Source organism: Myxocyprinus asiaticus, chromosome 12, assembly GCF_019703515.2.
Source record: "Myxocyprinus asiaticus isolate MX2 ecotype Aquarium Trade chromosome 12, UBuf_Myxa_2, whole genome shotgun sequence".
Classification (NCBI taxonomy): Eukaryota; Metazoa; Chordata; class Actinopteri; order Cypriniformes; family Catostomidae; genus Myxocyprinus; species Myxocyprinus asiaticus.
In genome coordinates this window covers 30,562,962-30,585,272 of record NC_059355.1, presented here as the reverse complement: position 1 = coordinate 30,585,272, position 22,311 = coordinate 30,562,962, and the positions used below count along the sequence as shown (strand labels likewise).

Genomic DNA, 22,311 nt, shown 5'->3' with positions numbered 1-22,311 from the left:
TGACATCATGGGAAAATCAAAGAAATCAGCAAAGACCTCAGAAAAAAAATTGTGGACCTCCACAAGTCTGGTTCATCCTTGGGAGCAATTTCCAAATGCCTGAAGGTACCACGTCCATCTGTACAAACAATAGTACGCAAGTATAAACACCATGGGACCACGCAGCCATCATACCACTCAGGAAGGAGACGCATTCTGTCTCCTAGATATGAACGTAGTTCGGTGCGAAAAGTGCAAATCAATCCCAGAACAACAGCAAAGGACCTTGTGAAGATGCTGGAGGAAACAGGTAGACAAGTATCTATATCCACAATAAAACAAATCCTATATCAACATAACCTACAAGGCTGCTCAGCAAGGAAGAAGCCACTGCTTCAAAACCAGCATAAAAAAGCCAGACTACAGCTTGCAAGTGCACATGGGGACAAAGATCTTACTTTTTTGAGAAATGTCCTCTGGTCTGTTGAAAAAAAATTGGACTGTTTGGCCATAATGACCATCATTATGTTTGGAGGAAAAAGGGTGAGGCTTGCAAGCTGAAGAACACCATCCCAACCCTGAAGCATGGGGGTGGCAGTATCATGTTGTGGGGGTGCTTTGCTGCAGGAGGGACTGGCACACTTCACAAAATAGATGGCATTATGAGGAAGGAAAATTATGTGGGTATATTGAAGCAACATCTCGAGACATCAGCCAGGAAGTTAAAGCTTGGTCACAAATGGGTCTTCCAAATGGACAATCACCCCAAGCATACCTCCAAAGTTGTGGCAAAATGGCTTACGGACAACAAAGTCAAGGTATTGGAGTGGCCATCACTAAGCCCTGACTTCAGTCTGATAGAAAATGTGTGGGCAGAACTGAAAAAGCGTGTGCGAGCAAGGAGGCCTACAAACCTGACCCAGTTACACCAGTTCTGTCACCAGTTCAGTCTGGAGGAATGGGCCAAAATTCCAGCAACTTATTGTGAGAAGCTTGTGGAAGGCTACCTAAAACGTTTGACCCAAGTTAAACAATTTAAAGGCAATGCTACCAAATACTAACAAAGTGTATGTAAACTTCTGACCCACTGGGAATGTGATGAAAGAAATAAAAGCTGAAATAAATATTTCTCTCTACTATTATTTTGACATTTCACATTCTTAAAATAAAGTAGTGATCCTAACTGACCTAAGACAAGGAATGTTTTCTATGATTAAATGTCAGGAATTGTAGGGGCCTGGGTAGCTCAGCTAGTATTGACGCTAAGTACCAACACTGGAGTCGCGAGTTCGACTCCAGGGCGTGCTGAGTGAATCCAGCCAGGTCTCCTAAGCAACAAAATTGGTCTGGTTGCTAGAGAGGGTAGAGTCACATGAGTTAACCTCCTCGTGGTCGCTATAATGTGTGGTTCTCGCTCTCGGTGGGCCACGTGATGAGACGCGCGAATTGACGGTCTTAGACGCTAAGGCAACTGAGATTCATTCTCCGTCACCCAGATTGATGCGAGCCACTACGCCACCACGAGGACTTAGAGCTCATTGGAAATTGGGCATTCCAAATTGGGGAGAAAAAAAATTTCAGGAATTGTGGAAAAACTGAGTTTAAATGTATTTGGCTAAGGTGTATGTAAACCTCTGACTTCAACTGTATATAAAATGAATAGTTCCAACTCTAAATTGTGATTGGACGAGCTGCTTTCGAAGCCATTGTTAAATGATCATAAACACATCTCTGTGACAGCACATTCTGTATTAACAACCCTTATCCATTGTAAAATCACTCTAATGCATGGCTTTTGTGGCTTATTGCTTTAGTAATATCCAAAGAGTTGTAAAGACTTTGGCATCTGGATGCTTCTCTCTTTTTTTTTTTTACATTGGCCTTTTAGAATTCAACCCTTATTTGCAAACTTATTCCAATACACTGGAAAGCATGTTAAAGCCTGTCACCTTCTCTTCTGTCCCACAGGCTACTGCTCAGATGGAGGAACGGCTGGCTGAATTCATATCCTCTTCAACCCCTGACAAAGTCATGCCGCTAGCTGACGGCGTCCTGAGCTTCATCCACCATCAGGTCATCGAACTGTCCCGTGACTGCCTGGACAAATCCCGCGAGGGTCTAATCACCTCCCGCTACTTCTACGAACTACAGGAGAACCTTGAGAAATTGCACCAGGATGTGAGTAAACAAAGACAGTTGTTTGTGTGTATTGGTAGGTTTATTTAGCTATTCTTAAAGGACAAAAATTGGGAAATCTGTCAAAGCCTCTCTTTAGGGACATCTGGGGATATCCTTAAAGGTCAAAATTATTTATATAATCAAAATGGATATATATTGATTCATAAATAATAAAAAACTATTCAAAACAACTAAACTTTTTTAAATCCTAAAAATGCAAAAGGTTGTCTTTTATGGTTAGGGTTTGTCTATAGTAATTTTCTTTATATAAAACAATAAAGGTCTATGGTATCTCATATGGGTTAGGGTTAGGGTAAGGGTCTGATATCTTGTTTAGCTTAGTTACTGTGCCACAGGGGCATTAGCCAGCGTTATGACACCCAGAGGTCCCATTCCAGTCCTCCCGATCGTGTGTGTAGGAATGTTTGTGTGTGTGTTTGTTGTGCATTGTTCGGAAAGGGGTAGCACCTTCCTGATTTTAATTTCACACCCCAGTAACCACCACTAGTGACGGATGAGTGTCCCCCACCCAAGAGGAGGGTGCAGTGAGTGAGAGACAGAGAGAGAGGGAAAGGGAGGGTGGAAGGAGGGATCAGGTCAGGTTTTCCTCTTTTTTAGTTGGTTGTCCATAACCATCCTGTTCCTGTTGTCTGCCAGAATCGAAATTGTGCGTGTGCATGCCGTGATCTCATGCAATTGCTACGCTATCACCGCACCAGCCACACGTGTGCATGTACTTGGCATTCAGGCGAGTAGGGATGACATCATCCAGGCCGTGCTAATTGGCTGGTTTCATTTGGACGCCGATGGTGACAGGTGGGCCAGACGGGGTTCGCGGTATATATTGCATCTTCAGCAGGTGCACTCAGGAAAGCACACATTCCAGACCTCTCCATTTAACGCTTCCTCGCTCGGTGAGAGGATGTCCCACGTTTCGTGGCAGAGGCGACTGGAGGAAGAGGAGGTTCTTCAGCACATTTTAGAGCGCTGGGAGCAGAACACGCTCCAGAACCATGAGGACCTAACAGTTGAGTTTCTCATTGTTTTCACTTTGCAGGGTTCCATGGCGTCAAGGTCAGAGTCTGATCGGTACTGTTTTATTTTGGTGTCTTGTTGACACAGTAGTACTTGCACTCAAAACTTGGCTTTATATTCCTGATTTTCTATACCTGGCAGAGTTCTCTTTCCATCAAATTCAGATTTTGAGTAAAGTTTTTATTTTTTATTTATTTCATACAAAAATTTTAGAACACAAAATTTAGCCCATAATGTATTATGTTTTAGCTTGCAGTTTCATCAATTTTTTGTTTTTGCATTGGCAAGTCTGTTTTTGTTTCTGTTTTTTTCAGGTCACATTTTTCTCTTTGTTGTAATGTTTTGTTGACCTGGACTGTTTGAAATGCCTTCCTTGCTTTGTCCAAGTTAATGGATTTATAAGCTTAACTGGGCATTTGTCTTGAGCCCAGACTGATTGAACCTTTTTTAAATGACCAGTCTATGTCATTCAGTCTCCCATGGTTGCATCATTTAAAACCACAGGAGCCAATCTCAAGTCCGGTTCATTTAAGTGACCTGTCACCATGATGCCTGTGGAAACGTGGCAATCTTCTTTTGACCTCATGCATGCTGGAAGCATCTAGTCTGATTTCCTTATTGGCAGTGTATGCAAAATCAAGACCTACATCTCACTCTTTTAACTTCTGTCTGTCTGTAGTATATTTACTCAGAGATCCTTTATTACTGCATGTGTGCGGTTCACTGGTGGTTTCATTACCTGTATAAATTATTCAGAGGCTGATTAGACGTTCCCTGAGGTGTCAGAGATGGCTCTATTACTGTCAGCATGCTGTTTAACCATCAACTCTATCCCATTGATGAACTCTCTCCTTTCTCCTTTATGTACTCTCTGGACACTTCATTCATCCAAATCTATTCTTTTAGTAAAAAGATTAGCAAAAGATTATTGACTCCGACACTGACAGCTTTTGATCTTAATAAAAATTTATTTGGCTAAGTTTGGAAAGGAATATAGCGTGTTGCATACTAAACGTGCTGCATAATAGGCATACTATATATGTAAATATATATAAATAAATATATTATATAGAAAATATACTATAAAAATATAAGTTTATAAGAATAATTTGTGAAATGCTACATTGTCACTTGATCTCACTACATTGTCACATGATCTCATTATGTTGTTACATGTTCTCACAATGTTGCAGTTCAGCAAATTCCACCCAATTATTATTTCAGAATCAGAGTTATTTTGCATTCATTGAATTTTTAAACAAAATTCTCAACTTTTGGCAGTCCAATCAAATATTGAGTCAAGAAAGAGATTTTAGAAGTCATTGTTAATATCACTTCCAGTTAATTTGTTACAGTGGAAATGGAAGGTCAGGTCAAATGCGTTGCATTGTGGCATACAGTAATTTCCCATTCAGTGTGCTCTGATTGTATACTAATTATTTTGATAAATGTAATTGGTCATTTGGGTATTAGATGCATGCATGCTCTATACTGCATAGTACTAAATTAGTATATTAGTATGCTATTCTGAATTTATAATTTGTCTTCTCTGTTTGTTACAAGGCTCATGAACGCTCAGAGAGTGTGGAGGTGACTTTTGTCACCCAGTTAGTGAAGAAGCTGATGATTGTCATCGCCCGGCCTGCCCGTCTGCTAGAGTGTCTGGTAAGCATTGATATTTTAAAGGCCTCTAATCTTCTATCCCTGACATTATTTTAGCAAGACTTCAGAACAAACTGCTTTTCCATATTTAATGAAGTACATTCTCAGTACCATTCAATTAAAATGCTAAATTTGTCAGGGGAAAATGTGTTGAATCAAAGGTACCATGTAAAGCTGCAAAATCCACAGTGATGGGTTGTATTCATAGTGTTTTTCACTTTGTGGGTGATTTTTTTATTATTATTTTTAAAACAACAAATCTACAAATGTTCTTGTGGCACATAGATTAAGTTTGCTTTACAGTTGACGGATATGCACACATGCAAACACAAAAGCTCCTGTGATTTCCACAGTGAGCAGCAGAGCTCATAGTCGTGGCCACATGTGTATTTTGAGTAATCTGGTGCAGTCAGCAGTATGACAACATACAGTGCAGCCCAGTGCTGATGGAGGACTAGCAGCTGAGAGAGGAAATTAGCTGTTAACCTGTTCTGCTTCATGTGAAGCACAATATGCCAAATACCTCATTGTGACACCAGGAGACAAACCTGCCTGAATAAGCTCAAGAGATATATCCCAAACTGTGAATTAAAGACATTGGTTTTGGCTCTTTGATTTGCTAGCTTGTTTTGTTTTCCATGAAGTTATTTAATTTTAAATCAGTTGTTTGTTCAATACAAAAGTCATTGTTTCATTTGTAAAATGCCCTAAATTGTTAGCTATAGGAGAGGTTGGAAATACAATGCACCCCACAACAAAAATGATTTATCAAAATAAAACAAAAGTTGATAGAGGAGAAAAGTGATGATGTAATGATGATGGTTATTTTTGACTGGATCTAGAACAAAATCTGCAAGTGTTGTGACAGTAATAAATTGATCATTCATGTTCAATGTTGAAATAAAAACTTTTATTTTATAAGAGGACTAACAAAACAACTACCAAAAAGTAATCTGGTATTACTATGGTTTTTGGACATGGTACCATGCAAATACTATTTTGTTTTTATTTTTTGTGGATATGTACCATGGTAATACCGTGACATTCTTTGGAGTACCTTGGAAACTGTTATTACCATGATCTATGATGATGGTAATCATACAGTACCATGGCATACAAGCAGGATGGTTGTTACCTCCCAAATAAATTAATTCAACAAGTGGTTAGTTACTGCCTTTAATTGATGTCATATAGTTTATTCATCCATGGGTTTAATTCTTCCTGTGTGTATTGTAGGAGTTTGATCCAGAGGAGTTCTACCACCTGTTAGAGGCTGCTGAGGGTCATGCTAAAGAGGGTCAGGGCATCAAGTCCGACATCCCACGATACATCATCAGCCAGCTGGGCCTCACCAGGGACCCCCTTGAGGGTAAGAAACACTGACTAAAGTCATTGGTATTAGATTTTTAGATCAGATTGTAGAATAACATTTGTGTTATTGTGTTAACACCGGTCCATTTCCTTTTCCTGTTTCTCTCTGTGTTGCTCTAGAAATGGCCCAGCTGAGCAGCTATGATAGTTGTAACCGTGAAACACCAGAAACCGAAGAGTCCACAGAAGTGAGTAATAGAATTCTTCAGAGAAGTCTCCACTGACTCATATAACAAAATTCACCAAAGATCATGTGGCTGTATTTGTGTGCAGAGTCGAGGAGCCACCGTACAGCCGCCCCAGCCCCAGCCTCAGCCCAAAACTAAAACCCCTCGTGAGGAGGACTTCGAGACCATTAAACTCATCAGTAATGGAGCTTATGGGTAAGAAAACAGTATCTCACAGTTTCGATAATGATTACAAATGCTCAGATGGTACACCTTTAGAATGCCATCATCTGCTTGCTGTTATCACCGGTTATGCTCGATCCGCTCTGAATGGGATCCGAACCGGCGTCTCCGGCATGGGAGGCGGGCGCGCTAACGAGGAGGTTAAAAGCTACAGACTCTAGCGTCAGTCGCTATTGTGCCTCTTGAGGCCAAGGGAGTGAGGTTTACACACACTGCACAGCACGTACCAGCTGGCTACCATTGCACAATCTATGACAAATTGTCATAGGAAAAAGGACAGTTAAGAAGCTAAACTGTTCCACATGTCTGTCCACTTAGGGCTGTGTTTCTGGTGAGGCACAAGGAGACCCGTCAGCGCTTTGCCATGAAGAAGATCAACAAGCAGAACCTGATCCTGAGGAACCAGATCCAGCAGGCCTTTGTGGAAAGAGACATCCTGACATTTGCAGAGAACCCTTTCGTTGTCAGCATGTTCTGTTCCTTCGAGACAAGGAGACATCTGTGCATGGTTATGGAGTATGTGGAGGGTAAGAGATATTCAAACATCTGCATAGAGATTGTGAATGCTCAAGGGATACACATTTAATCACAGAGTGGTGCTCAAGTCTTAGCTGTAGTTGAAGCTGTTTGTGTGCTTGTCTGAAGGTGGTGACTGTGCCACTCTGCTGAAACACATTGGAGCTCTGCCTGTGGACATGGCACGCATGTACTTTGCTGAGACAGTTCTAGCACTGGAATACCTTCACAACTACGGCATTGTGCACAGAGACCTCAAACCTGACAAGTAAGCGCATAACACAAGATGCATCTAAAGATGTGTACCATATTCGTGTAGGAATATTTGCCCTTGTTTCCTTAGTGTAGAAAGTATAGTCACTGTTGTTAGCCCAATATTTCATCTTAATTTTAAAGAATATTAAAAGATATGCTTAGACTGGAAATGATTGGTAGACCCTAGACTCTGGGATAGAAGGTCTTTTCATATTCATTAATGTCAGACTATAAGAAATTATCTGTTTTCAACAGTCTCCTGATCACATCAATGGGACACATCAAACTGACAGACTTTGGCTTGTCCAAGATTGGTTTAATGAGCTTAACAACTAATCTATATGAAGGTCACATTGAAAAAGACGCCCGAGAATTTCTGGACAAACAGGTAAAGGTGTCTTCTGGGACTATTTATAGACTGTATTGTTACATTGTCGCCTGGCGTATTTTATCAAATGAAACTCTGGACTTCTTGAAACTTAGCTTTTCTTTATTGGGCTCTCAATCCTTTTCCATCAGGTGTGTGGTACTCCTGAATACATTGCTCCAGAGGTCATTCTGAGGCAGGGCTATGGTAAGCCGGTGGATTGGTGGGCCATGGGAGTCATCTTGTATGAGTTTCTGGTGGGCTGTGCTCCCTTCTTTGGGGACACACCTGAGGAACTCTTTGGACAAGTCATCAGTGGTTAGTGTCATATGAAAACGAAAATACAAAAGGGCTGTATTACATGTAACAGGAAATGTCATTACTGTTGCATTACATTTTATATCAAATAACTAATAGGTGTTATAGAAAGTCCCCTCAGAAATATGGTTTGTTTGGATCCTAGATGAGATAATCTGGCCAGAGGGTGATGACGCTTTACCTTCTGATGCTCAAGATCTCATCTCCAAGCTACTGCGGCAAAACCCTCTGGAACGTCTGGGGACAGGTCCGCTAGCACGCACACTCACACAGACACTCACTCCCCTTGATCTGTTCCTGGGTTAAGTCTTAGAGGAATGACTTGACTGACCTGCTGAGATTAATACTGTATGAATCAACCTGAACAAAAAATCTTGAAAGGACTCTGTCTGTTTTTTAGTGCTTTTCCACAGCTCTGTGAGAAATATTTGAAGAAATCATCTCTCTTTCCATCTTACAGGGAGTGCATTTGAGGTGAAACAGCACCGGTTCTTCACTGATCTGGACTGGAATGGACTTCTAAGGCAGAAGGCGGAGTTCATCCCTCAGTTGGAGTCAGAGGATGACACTAGCTACTTTGACAGTACGTCTTCAAACAGCAGGGACTGTAGTAGAGTAAAATTCATAAGACACACCCGCTCTCTCCTGTACCTGCTACACAGACACATGCCACATGGGGCTACGTTCTCTAAAACAATCTAAGATTTCTTTCTCTTTGACCCTAGCACGCTCAGATCGGTATCATCATGTGGACTCGGAGGAAGAGGATGACACAAACGATGATGACCATTTGGAGATCCGTCAGTTCTCCTCCTGCTCACCACGATTTAGCAAGGTATGAAGAAACGCGTACAAATATCCAAACGCCCTTAATGGCGGCAACAGCAATATGATAAAGACATCAATGTTCAATAAATGGTTACATTTATTAATAATAATCAGAATAAACTATACTTATGCCAAGAGAAATACAGTTGCTCCAAAATATTCTTGGACAATGAAGCTGCAATTAAATTAAATGTGCATATGTCATTGGATTAGACATTCCATTAGTTAATGTAATAAACTACACCTGTGTTAACCTACGGGTAACTGACTTCATACATCCACAAAAATAATCACCTTGAGACAAGTTGATTAAAAGTTATTTTAAAAAATGGCTAAGAAAAGTGAAGTTACTTCTAAGAAAAACAATAGCATCATGTCTTTAGATACCAATTGGTTTGATATTTTGTTATCTATTGCAATGAAATTCATACAATTTTAACACTTTTAATACTGTTTATGGTAACCAAGTAACTTTGTAGCAACTTAATGCATTAATATAGAATTCAGTTGATGTGCAGTCACAGGTGTGTGTAGATCGGCTATACTGCGGCTTTGAATGAGGCTCATCTAATCAAAATTTTTAGTTGTTACCAGGGCTTGACATGAACACTCGCCTACCCGCCAAATAAGGGTAGAAATCGGCAGTGCCAGGTAACTCTGTCACTCTTACTAGCCACTTTGGCGAGTGACATTTTCAGGGTTTTTTCCTGCATTGAAAGTGCTGTGAATGTTATTAAATAAAATGCATCTTGCATTCGGTGCTTTATAAACACTAAATAGGCTCAAACCTTTGCGCTGCACGAGTAAAGCCTGGTTTTCACATGAGGTTGGCTCTGCGCAATCCTAAATTTTGCAACCCATTAGAAATTTTAAAATAGATTGTTTTACATTACAGCACTTTGAAGGAAGTCAAATATATTAAATGGCTAGAAAACCTCGACATTAAACGGCACTAATGAGGAAAAGGGGAAGTAACACTGTTGCATGTACCAACATAAATTACAAGACCTTTAAAACTACACATTATCACCCTTACTAATATGTATCAAGTTTTTTACTGTAGGATCCGTAACTGGTATTATGACAATTTTTTTTTACAGATTCATATTAAATCTATTATGGCGAATCTATTACACTTCATTTTTATTAGGTTACAGCTTTGAAAGCTGTAGTTAAAAGTCTTGAAATGTGTTTAGGCTATCAATTTTTGCATAACAAATCCTAGAGTTTATTTATTAATTTTTTGATAGACTATCTACATTGACCTAACCACGGTAATGAGGAGCCATCAGTGGTCTTACATGTGTTCATGGTCTTAATATTACAAATTCTACAGAACAAAGAACAAAGATGAACTTCCATAAGGAAAAGACCTGTACAATTTTGAACGAGGGGGTATAAAGTCTGTACTTACATTCATTGAGAAATTGACAAAGTTTTTCTCCTGTTATAACTGGTCATGTTTGCCTTCAGATATTCTAAGATATTACTTAAAATATTAGGCCTGTGTCCTGCTAAACTCATATCATTCTTGTTCAAATGAAATGTCCAAACATATGCATGCAGTTAAAGTCTCCAGTTACCTTTATCACTTTATGGAGCAGTGGATTTTGACTAGTGAAAATGATGAGTGGCTAATGACTTTGGAACACCACTAGCCACAGTTGCCGGTGAGCCAAAAAATTAATGTCAAGCCCTGGTCATAACTATCTGTTTTATTAATTGTGATGAATGTGCTCCTGTAAACAAAAACAAAAAAATGATGCCGATTGTTATCAATATTGCTTTAATTTCTCCCTTTTTTCCCCTTGTACTCTTTTAACTCTATCTGTCTCAATCTCCCTTTTATCTTTTTGTCTCTGCTTCTCTCTGTCGATGTCCCTCTCTCAGGTGTATAGTAGTATGGAGCGTCTGTCCTTACATGAAGAGAAGCGCACCCCTCCTCCCACTAAGCGTAGTCTTAGTGAAGAGGGAGGGGAGCGAATTGACAGTCTCAGTGGCCTAAAGTCACGAGACCGAAGCTGGCTGGTGGGCTCGCCTGAAATGTAAGTATAACACCTGAAATTATTCTAAAACTAGTGAATTAAACCGCTAAATAAAACCAAAAAGGAATATGCATACCAAGTCAAAAAATTACATTGATAATTTAATGAAATGAGGCTTTAAATTCATGATCCTTGATAAAGTAGATTTTACTAGGAAATTATTTAAAACATGTTCAACCAAAATTTGTACAAGTGCACAAAAGAGGTGGAAGTGCAATAGATAAGCATTCGTTAAAAAGAATGCCTTAAATAAACGCTTTATAATACATTTGATAAATATTTAAGTGCTATAAAGAAATATGATCAAAACCAAATTTTGGGCACAGAAGCTTTTTACTTTTCAATTGGGAAACATTGTTAAATATATTTCTGAAAAATATGATCCTGTATTTGTAATATTGGAATGAAAATGTCTGATCTCTTATAGCCTACGGAAGCGTCTCTCTGTTTCTGAGTCTTCTCACACAGAGAGCGACTCCAGTCCGCCTCTAACAGTGCGTCGCCGCTGTTGCTCAGCCATCTTCGAAATGCCTCGATTCGCCATCTCTAGTGAAGAGGATGGGGGAGTGGGGGGCAGGAAGACCCCTGTGAGGGGCCCTCGCGGGGAAGATCTGCCCCACGCCATACCAGAGCTCCCTGTAGAGAGAGAGCTGCGGCTGGATGAATCGGCCACCACACCAGGTTCCACATCCAGCCTGATCAGCCAATCCACACTCACACGTCAGTAAATTCAGTACTTACTAGAATTACTCTGCAGATGAGTATTCCTTCTAGCTTTAGCCAGGATTGTTCAAGCTGATATGCTGATTAAGACTTGCATAGACTTGCAGTAAAGAGCATCTTCATGCATGTAAAATACTGTTGTTCATGACTTGAAATTACATCATAATGAATCCGGGGTTACCATGGTCATGGAAAATATGTCCCGATTGGACATATCAGGTATTTTTACAATTGTGTTTTCCAGGCCTTGAAAAAAGTTATGTAAAGAGTAAAATCTTGATAGTCATGGAAATTGTAAAATAAATTGTTTAACAAATTTATAAATCAGATTCATTAGCAAATTGAGTCTGAATTTTTATTTTTTTTATTTACATTGACTAATTACAAATAACTGGAATGGTCATGGAAAAGCTATGGAAATTAATTGGTCAAAGTGTAGGAGCATTTGAATCGTTTCTCATGTATCACCTCTGTTTATTTGCATATTTGTGTTCAGCGGGAAGCTTCGGTGATATGTTGGATCGGGGCTCTCCTCGCTGCAGTGTTGAATGTTCTGAAAACTCCACTCCTAAAGCCATCAGTGACCTGGCGGCCCGCAGAGCTCGCCACAGACTGCTGTCAGGAGACACAGAAAAACACACATCACGCCCACTCAACAAGGTCATCAAATCAGCCTCCGCCACCACGCTCTCACTCATGATCCCTACCGGTAAGTGTTCATGACTGGTTACCATGATTTTACCAAATAAAATCATGTGTGGCTGTGTGGCTATATATATTTTGGCGAGGGTATAAAGAGATTAGAGATTTTTCTATACCTCATCACTTTTCATAAGTCTTCTTGATTGTTAAGATCGGCAAACAAGTTACTTCTTACTATTCCGTGGTCGAACTTAAAACTCAAAGGGGATCGTGCCTTTTCTGTCCCGGGTCCGAGGCTGTGCAGCGTGCCACATGAAATTAGAGCCGCTGCCGCTATCACTATTTTTAAAGCTCATTAAAAAAATTGCTTGTTGGTCTGGTCTGTTGTGTTTTTAAGTGGTGTTTTAAGTGTATTTTGTTTTATGTTTTATTGTGTTATGTTATTTTATGCTGATTGTTCAGCACTTTGTCTACAAGTGTAGTTGAAAAGTGCTTTATAAATATGAATGAAATACCATCTATATCACGGTATGTAAATATTTGTGTTTCCGACACTCCACCTGGCTGCACGTAAGACTGATAGTTATAGAGACGAACAGACATGGAGAAAGAGGAACACAGAATGTGGGACGACTCCGAAACAAGTTGATAATTTTTTGCATTAAAAGTTGCTGTTTACACACATTTTTGGATGAGAGCACTCTTTCTGGGGAGAGAGAGAGAGACAGAGAAAGAGAGATTGATCCGGGACCTCAGGTTCTAATCACTTTACATTCTGAGAAAAAATGAGGAAGAGCTTGTTAATAAAATGCTGCGTTCTCCGTGGTGTGAAACTGACCCTCTGCTATAAGCCCTGGCATCTGTCTTTCCACAAACATGGATAGAGAAGTGATCACTTGAGTACCTCAGGAATTATTCAAGAACACCTTTGTCAACAGCACATTTATATCTAGTAGGCTATATACAGTAGTTGCCCAAAAGGTTTCCAGTGTCCATGGGAAGGCTCAATCCAAAACAAATACACGATGGAGGCATTTGCTTTATAATCAAAACAAATGCTTTAATTTAATAAGAGAGATACCTCATATTTTGCTTGGATTGAAAAACAATGCAGAAAACAACCCCAATTCTGAAAAAGTTGGGACAGAATGGAAAATGCTCAGAAAAACAAAAATAAATGATTTGTAAATTCTATTCACCCTCTGCTATATATTGGAGGAATTTTTCCCCATTTATCTGTTATGCTGGTCTTCAGCTGTGCAATTATACAGAGTCTTTGTTGCTGTATTTTGCGCTTCATAATGTGCCAGATATTCTCAATTGCAGGAAGTCCAGTCTAGCACCTGCATTCTCTGCTTACGCACTATACACAGCCATGCACATGCAGTCAGGGCAGTATGTGGTTTGACATTGTCCTGCTGGAAAATGCAGGGACGTCCCTGGAAATGGGACGTCCCTCACAGATGTCCAAGTTACCCATGTCATGGGCACTGGCACACACCCTATACTATGACAGACACTGGATTTTGGTTCTGACGCTAAAAATAGCTTGGATGGTTATTTTCCTCTTTGGCTCGAAGAACACAACGGCTGTTTTTTCCAGACATGTGGTCTCGTCGGACAACAAAACACTATTCAACTGTTCTACTTTTTATCTCAGATGAGACTGAGCCCATAGAAGTCTGTGGCACTTCTGGACAGTGGTGATCAATGGCTTTTGCTTTGCATAGTAAAGCATTAACTTTCGCCAAATGAATCGGAGATCAGGAACATTCAGAAGTGGTTTTCCAGCAGGACAACGCCAAACCACATACTTCCCGGATTACAAGTGCATGGCTGCATAAGCAAAGAGTGCAAGTGCTAGATTGGCCTGCCTGCAGTCCTGACCTGTCTCCAGTTGAGAATGTGTGGCACGTTATGAAGTGCAAAATATGGCAACGAAGGCCCTGTATAATTGTGCAGATGAAGACCTGCATAATGGATGAATGGGGGAATATTCTGCTTGCTAATCAAATCTGTGTCTTCAGTGCCCAAACACTTAATGCATGTTATTAAAAGAAATGGTGTTGTTACACAGTGGTAAACACTCGACTGTCCCAACACACTTTTTTAGAGTGTGTTGAAATCATCTGATTTGAAATCCAATACATTAAAGCCAATTACATTCACAAGGTAAAACATCAAATAATGTGTTGCTGTAGTGCTTTCTATATAGCACAGAGTGAATAGAATTTACAAATCACTCCTTTTTGTTTTTATTAGCATTTGCAGTTCTGTCCCAACATTTTCGGAATCGGGGTTGTTTGTTTCTCCAAGAACATGCCCTACTTGGCAAAATAACAGTCACCACATTAGATTGGATGTCCCTATCTTTCAGACGTAATGTGTGGTGAATTATCACAGGGCATCTAACAGGTTAACTGAAGAGTAATTTCTTTTGTCTTTTCTTTCAGATCACCATGGTGCCTCTCCTCTGGCCAGCCCCATGTCCCCTCACTCTCAGTCCTCCAACCCCTCATCACGTGACTCCTCACCAAGCCGAGACCTGTCCCCAGCTGTCTGCAATGTTAAACCCGCCATCATCATCCACCGAGCCGGCAAGAAATACGGCTTTACCCTGCGCGCCATCAGGGTTTACATGGGCGACACGGACATTTATACCATGCACCACATGGTCTGGGTGAGTAGTGTCAGCCCACTATACTTCAGTGATGCCGTTAGATTTAAAACAGCATGTGGTTATGAGTGGACTAACGTGTGGCTTTTCAGCACGTGGAGGATGGGGGACCTGCCCATGAGGCTGGACTGAGAGAGGGAGATCTTATCACACATGTTAACGGAGAGCCTGTTCATGGACTTGTGCACACAGAAGTTGTAGAACTCATCCTGAAGGTTTGTTCACAGCCAAGATCTGATGTGCCTCATTGTTTTTTATCTTGTGGATATTCTGAAGATTATGTTCTGTTTTTTTGTTTTTGTTTTTTTATGCAGAGTGGCAGTAAGGTTTCCATCTCTGCTACACCCTTTGAGAATACATCCATTAAGGTTGGCCCTGCACGCAAAACCAGCTACAAGTCCAAAATGGCCCGGCGCAATAAAAAAAACAAAACCAGAGAAGGACAAGACAGGTAAAGTCAAACATTTTGTTATCTAAATGTTAATGTCCCACACAATTTATCCTAAGTTCAATTCCTGAGACTAACATGTTCTCTCCCAGTAACAACCTGTATCTGCTTGTTCACTGCAGTAAGAAGAGAAACTCGCTGTTCCGTAAGATCACCAAGCAGGCGACCCTTCTCCACACAAGTCGCAGTCTGTCTTCTCTGAACCGCTCAGTTTCATCTGGCGAGAGTGTCCCGGGGTCTCCCACGCACATGTCACCTCGTTCACCGACACAGGGCTGTCGTTCCACACCTGACTCTGCCCACTCAGGTGCAGCCATCAGCTTCCTCTCACAATGTTTGATTACCTGTGGTGACATTGGTATCATGAAAAAAGGGGAAATCATAATAAATCAAGATAAATAGTTTTGCTGTTTAATTTAATCAATATTCATATTTCTTGTGTGACCTTAATCTCTATGCTATTACATTCTCTTCCTCTAATACAGTTGGCGGGAACTCATCCCAGAGTAGCTCTCCCAGCTCTAGTGTGCCAAACTCTCCTGCCAGTTCTGGTCAGATCAGACCCAGCTCCTTGCATGGTCTGGCCCCCAAACTGCAGCGCCAGTACCGCTCCCCCCGCCGCAAGTCCGCAGGCAACATCCCTTTATCCCCACTGGCTCGCACACCATCCCCTACCCCTCAGAGTACTTCCCCCCAGCGCTCTCCTTCACCTCTGCCAAGCCACGCCCTCATCACTTCTTCAGTAGGCCAGTCCTTCCCTGTAAAACTCCATTCTTCACCTCCGCTAGTTCGACAGATATCCCGGCCGAAGAGTGCAGACCCTCCTCGCTCGCCTCTGCTCAAACGCGTCCAGTCGGCTGAGAAACTTGCTTCCTCTCTTTCTTCATCATCTTCTTCTCCCTCTCCCTCCTCTACTGCTGATAAAAAGCTGCCAGTTTGTGCCAGCCGCAAACACAGTCTTGATACCTCACATTCAGAGTTTAAAAAGGAGATGCTACAGCGAGACCCTAGCCTACAGAGCCTGCAGGAGTCTGCCAGTGAAACTTTACTGGGAGGGCGAGTGTCTCCTGCAGAAAAGGGCAGCTTGCAGAAGATTTCAATTCGTAAAGTGGGCCGGCAAGATGGTCCTGAGTCTGGAACTGGAAGTCTGGGACTTGTTCCTGGGAAGAGTAAACTGAAGGACAAGCTGTCTGCCATACGCCAGGATCGCGCTGAACGTCGTGAGTCTCTTCAGAAGCAGGATGCTATCCATGAGGTGGATTCCTCAGAGGATGAGACAGACGAAGGCTCAGAAGACAGCCAGGATGGACGCAGGACAAGCTACGTTCCTCCTAGCCATGTCCTGCGGCCCAGTACTGTTATAGCCTCCCCTCATACCATCAGGATGGGACCAGCAGCTCCACCAACACTGGGCCTGATACTCTCCACAGTTGCATCCTCAAGCTCACCTCAGCCCAGCCGAGGACTGCAGGTACAAAGCCAAATTACCGCTCAATCTCAGACTCAAACTTCAACCTCAGCACCAATGCAAGCTGCAGCCAAGGCCCCAGAACAGAATCCCACAAAACATGTAACATCTACTGCGACCCAGGACTCCAGTTCAACACTAGCTGAAGACTCAAAAAAGGGAGAGCCAAGGCCACAGGACTCTCAATCCAGTGTTAGACCTTCTCCACCTCAGCCTAGCCCTCTGTCCACTGCCTTCTCAACCCCTGGCAGCGCCTTTACCTCTGTTAACAAAGACCCATTCGTCAAACCTGCCACACCTCCTCTGCATCAGAGGACCCCCAAAACTTCTGAGTCCAGGTCCAAAACCAGTAGCTCTGCTTCAGTGGTAGCTAGGGATACCCCTGTTGCTACCACACCAACTGGAGGCATCACCAAGGAAATGAAGGAAGCTGACAACCGCAGGCAGGCTGCAGCTGCTGCTGCGGCCGCCACTGCCGCTGCTACAGCCTCTGCATCCACTGCTTCTGAGAGCAGAATGGACAAAGTTGTATCTCAACTAGCCACTGTTGCAAAGAGTGTGCTGGTCCCTGTTAAACTCAACATCCCAGGAATTAAAGAGGTTTCGGAGCAGACAAAGGACCAACGTCCCCAGTCAGATGCCACCCACCCAAAGATAAAAGAGCGTCGTCTTGAATATCCTGATTCTCCTGACTGTTCAAATCAATCTGCTGGTTCTGGCTCTCAGTCTCCACGATTGACTAAATCTCCCTCTAAACAAACACCATCCAAACCAGAGCCAGCCTCAACTTCTCAAAGGTCTGTAGAGGCTCCTGGGACTTCCAAAAGACCTGCTCCAGACTCCCAAGCTGGGGAAGAGCAACAGGCAACTCTGCGAAGCGGCACCACACCCAGGTCTAGGTCCGAAGCTCAATCACAGGCCCAGTCAAAGCCCAGTTCCACTTTGTCACAAGACAAATCAAACAAGCCAACGTAGCAGCATTGCAGAAAATCTGTTTTCTCCAGCTTTAACTAATTTAGCTTGCCTATTAGCGGACAAGTACACATTGTAACACAAGGCAGTTTCATGTCAGTATCCCAGTGAAAATATTGTGGAAAGATAAGGGGGTAAGAGATACGAGGTGTTTATAGATTAATCCAACAGCTTCATTTCAGTATATTTTATGCTCTGCCATTTACAAAATAATTCAGGCTGTGTAATTGTTTTACTTTTCTTGTTACTCCTTTTAAGCATTTTTCTCTGCCGCTAGAAAATCTGTAGAAATACATGGTTCTGTGCCCTAAGAGACCATGACCGCATACAGTATATTACCTTTTCATATTATCTCTGTATTACTTCAAAGATCATCTCTGTAGTAGGTATAGTTGTGCTTTAAAGCAACACCTCAAAATTTCACTTGTCTGTCTCTGTGCTATTCATCTTTGGAAGAAGACATATTGCAGCAATAAGAATAGCATATGATGAGCAATTTTTACAAACACAAAAAGTTAATATCATTGCACCCATAGGATATAAAGAAATAACAAACTAAAATTTCCACCCCTCTCACTTGCACTTGTGTCAGTTTTTAGTTGTAATAGCTAAATGTCTATAAAAATCCCTCTCAAGGTACATTCATCAGTAATGTTGTATATGGAAATGGAAAATTGGATGTATAAAGTGGTAGAATGATGGCCATAAGTTGCTTGAAATAGACCCTAAAAGCAAGTAATTTGCACATTATTTCTAGATCAAATGTTTGGTTTTGTCCTTGTGTTTTCAGGGGGGTCAGCAGTTTTCGAAATGTCAAGCGGACCATTGTTTTTACTTTGCATATTTTATTTTCACTCATTTTAATATCTGGACCAATTTGCTGTTGTATCTGTTTATTTGTTTACCTCTGTTTTTAAATGCAGACTTGTACCTGGAGTGTGTGTTTGTGTGCCTGTGTACAGAAAATCATGTCTGAGTGCTTGTTTGTGTGGGATCTTACAGTATATAATGGATATTTAAAAAAGTCTGTTCTTTGTTAGTTTTATGGCCTACACAATGGGTGTGTTTTTGATTAGTGTCCTATCTTTGCCATATCAGCTATGTCTGATACAGACCTTTACCAGGCAAAGGTGTATTTGCACAAACCCTTTTTATTTTGTGTGTTATTGATATGAAAACCAATAAATACAGAATCCAATTAGATCCCAGGCTTGGTTGGGGTCTTGAGGGGTTTGACCAGTATGTTTGACATAATGATATGTTAACACCATAATGAATTTAGAGTGAGTTAAGCGTAACCTGCTCTTGTGGAACCTGTCAAGCTTATTCGTATTTTCACTGTATTTCGCATTTCTAATGAAATTACACAATGGTCTGTATTGTGTTTCCACTAAGTTTACCATCAGTTTGTGCTCAATGTATATTTTACTACATGCCCCCGTTAGAAAAGAGATCTTGTTGCACAGAACAAGTAGGGCTATTTCCTACTTATGATCCTGGCTATATGGAAAATTTCTAGTGATGTTAGTCTATATGACTGATAGTGACTGGAGTCACATGATGATGTACATGTGTACAGTTGTGATATAACCTTACTCATGTTTTGTCCATATGAAATGTAAATGGATGTCTTGAACACTTACGCTTCTTTATTGAAACCCAAAGGAATGTAGCTGTTGATAGCACTGCGGCCTGAAGCTTAATTCCTAATGAATATAATTAACCTGGGCACCATGAGCAGTGAGACAATGCACTTGTAAGGAGAAGGGCATTTGGTTGAAGTTTGAAATGCATTTATGGGCAATCAGGTTTAAAATAGTGTTTGCACTGTTGCGTCTAGAGAAAATCTATTGATCTTACACCCCAGTGGCCAAGGCATAAATGCTCACAGTTGGAATCCTTATAAAGAAGACCAAATCATGATGTCCTCAAGAGATGACCTACTGTACAACTAAATCCCACTCAGAGCTACAGAGAACTTGAAAAGCTCAATATTAACTGCATTTGTAGGGCTTATAGGACCTGCCCTTATATGTTTACGTGTGTTATAACTTGAGAGATGATTTGTAAATGGCACACTTTTGTATTTTGTTTAAATGTGCCCAGGCATATAATGTAGTTTAGATAATGGCAGACCACTAGTGATTACTTATTTGGCCGTGCTGCATTACAGATTTTACAGTTTTAAAGGCACAATTCTCCCAAAAATATAAATTCTGTCATCATTTACTCACCTTCATGTTGTTCCAGACTCGTTGGAATTTCTTTCTTCCATGGAACACTAAAGGGGATGTTAGGCAGAATGTTAGCCTCAGTCACCCTTTACTTTGATAGCATCTTTGTTTCCAAAAATGAATGGTAACTAAGGTAAATAATGACAGAATTTTTATTTTTGAGTGAATTATTCCTTCAGCACTGTCACATACTTTGTCTGCAGTTTAATTTACACAATGACAAGCCTAGTGTTAGTATTTTTTTTTTCTTTTTTTTTCTTCCCAATGAAGTCTGATTATAAACTGCATTCTATCCACTGTGCTTTACAAAAAAAAAAAAAAAAAAAAAACATTTGTAATTTTGAAGTATGTTAATGCATTAAATCCATATCTGCTCCCTTTTTACCAAAGTCACTAGCTGCCGTGGGCTATGAAAGTGAGCGCTAACTGCCTTCTCACATACATAATATGGATGATAATGATGCTTGGGCTATTTGTTGAGGTGAAGTCAGGTGTCAGAGCACCTGAGGTGGTCATCCATCAATGTACCGCAGCCACATGGCACCATACATGCATTAGTGAAATGTAATCTCACACACCTTCTAAAGCAAATTCACCCACCACCTCTCACCTCTGGCACAGCTCAGCTCTTTAAGAAAACCTTTGGAGCACACACATACAAACACTACTTACATCTACCCACTATTAATATACATGTACACTGATCAGCCACTAAGTTCAACCACTGCCCTCCCCACATGTGTGTGCTTGTCGGATCCAAATGGTAGCTCAGATGGCTCACTTTTATGTAAATATTAAGTATTCTGAGTGTTTACTTTAAAAAGAACAGAAGTTAATTGGTGCAATGGTAACTGCCTTAGATATGACGCATAGCTGGAATTGGACAGTGACTAGATAGTATGTGTATTCTATGAGCTAACACTCACGTAAAGTTGTGAGGGAGTCAGTGGTGATACTATGTTGTTATGGATGTAGGACACTGTCCATGTGTCCATCATGTTGTCTTCTAATGCTTAAGGAGATGTGGTGTGGTTGTACAGGGACACGTGAGTAGAAATGGAAACTGCTAGAATTGAATCAGTGCAATATCTTAAAATTTTATATTGTGGTAAGACGCATGTTTGTTGTCAATCCTTCCTTATGAATAATAAAGATTTTTTTTTTTAAGTAAATCTGCATGTTGTTTTTATTACTTTATTCATTGTGTGCAAGTTACATGACTCGTACGACTAGATGTGTGAAGTATATTTCATATCAACAATAAAAGTGTTGCATTGAGCAGAGCTGACTGACTTTTTTGTTATTTTGATATTTTAGATAAGTGGTTCTCCATCTTTTTGAGTATTTTCCAAATCCATCTGTTTTTTGTTTTTCCATTTTCACTTCTTGCATTTAAATAAGCTGATTTTTGGTAGTTATCAGCATAGTGTGCATGCAAACATATTTATCAATTTAAATGACATTTTTATACAAAGCAACTTACAAATTAAGAAAAGAGATTAAATTATAAAGATACATTTTTAAGTAGCCAACAATATTAGCAGTGCTGCGACACCAAATTTCAGTAGTAAACCAGCATAATATGTGGCTAGAGCTGACGTAAAATTGTAGAACCGAAGAAGAAAAAGTACTTTTTTAAATATTTTTACTAGGGCTGTTTAATTTATGTTTGATTTACCTTTTTTATTTTCTTTATTATTCAGTGTGATTTATTAAACTCAAAAAATAACTTGTAAAAAAATTAATGCAATTTATCATGCCCCCGGAATGTAACATCATTTACATTTATGCATTTGGCAGAAACTTTTGTCCAAAGCGACTTACAGTGCAATCAAGGTACACATTTAATCAGTTTGTCAGCAATGAGAAATAATCCTACCATCAGAACAAAGTTTGAGGTACCACATTCATGTTTTTATGAGTCCCAGTCAGTAGGGGGCAGTAAGCACAGTTCCAACTGTACAGGCCATAAACCATTAAAAAACTAGTGTTAACTTGACACAACATAAAAACACTGTTTATAACAAGATGCAACCAAAGTGAGACGCTCGAAAAGCGTCCATCTGACGCATGTGGGCCAAATTCCAGGCTTATATTCGATGATATGGACTACCACAATAATGCAATGCTTTTTAATTATCTGAATTATTATATATATATATATATATATATATATATATATA

At 40.5% G+C, this 22,311-nt stretch overlaps 1 protein-coding gene across 6 annotated transcripts in view; it reads left to right on the top strand.

Moving 5' to 3' along the window:
• The window catches only part of LOC127448744 (microtubule-associated serine/threonine-protein kinase 2-like), a 218,729-nt gene extending 197,429 nt beyond the window's left edge, over positions 1-21,300 (top strand). For all 6 annotated transcript variants that reach the window (XM_051711552.1, XM_051711554.1, XM_051711551.1 and 3 more), the window contains 20 exons: positions 1,948-2,157; positions 4,756-4,857; positions 6,091-6,223; positions 6,346-6,413; positions 6,499-6,608; positions 6,954-7,162; positions 7,281-7,419; positions 7,662-7,794; positions 7,926-8,091; positions 8,237-8,338; positions 8,552-8,674; positions 8,817-8,926; positions 10,810-10,964; positions 11,392-11,684; positions 12,184-12,396; positions 14,783-15,009; positions 15,099-15,221; positions 15,321-15,457; positions 15,577-15,761; positions 15,940-21,300. In XM_051711552.1, coding sequence (XP_051567512.1) covers positions 1,948-2,157; positions 4,756-4,857; positions 6,091-6,223; positions 6,346-6,413; positions 6,499-6,608; positions 6,954-7,162; positions 7,281-7,419; positions 7,662-7,794; positions 7,926-8,091; positions 8,237-8,338; positions 8,552-8,674; positions 8,817-8,926; positions 10,810-10,964; positions 11,392-11,684; positions 12,184-12,396; positions 14,783-15,009; positions 15,099-15,221; positions 15,321-15,457; positions 15,577-15,761; positions 15,940-17,897 — 4,896 coding nt within the window. In that variant the 3' untranslated portion in view covers positions 17,898-21,300. The remainder of the gene's footprint in view (positions 1-1,947; positions 2,158-4,755; positions 4,858-6,090; positions 6,224-6,345; positions 6,414-6,498; positions 6,609-6,953; positions 7,163-7,280; positions 7,420-7,661; positions 7,795-7,925; positions 8,092-8,236; positions 8,339-8,551; positions 8,675-8,816; positions 8,927-10,809; positions 10,965-11,391; positions 11,685-12,183; positions 12,397-14,782; positions 15,010-15,098; positions 15,222-15,320; positions 15,458-15,576; positions 15,762-15,939) is intronic.
• Positions 21,301-22,311: the final 1,011 nt, after the last annotated feature.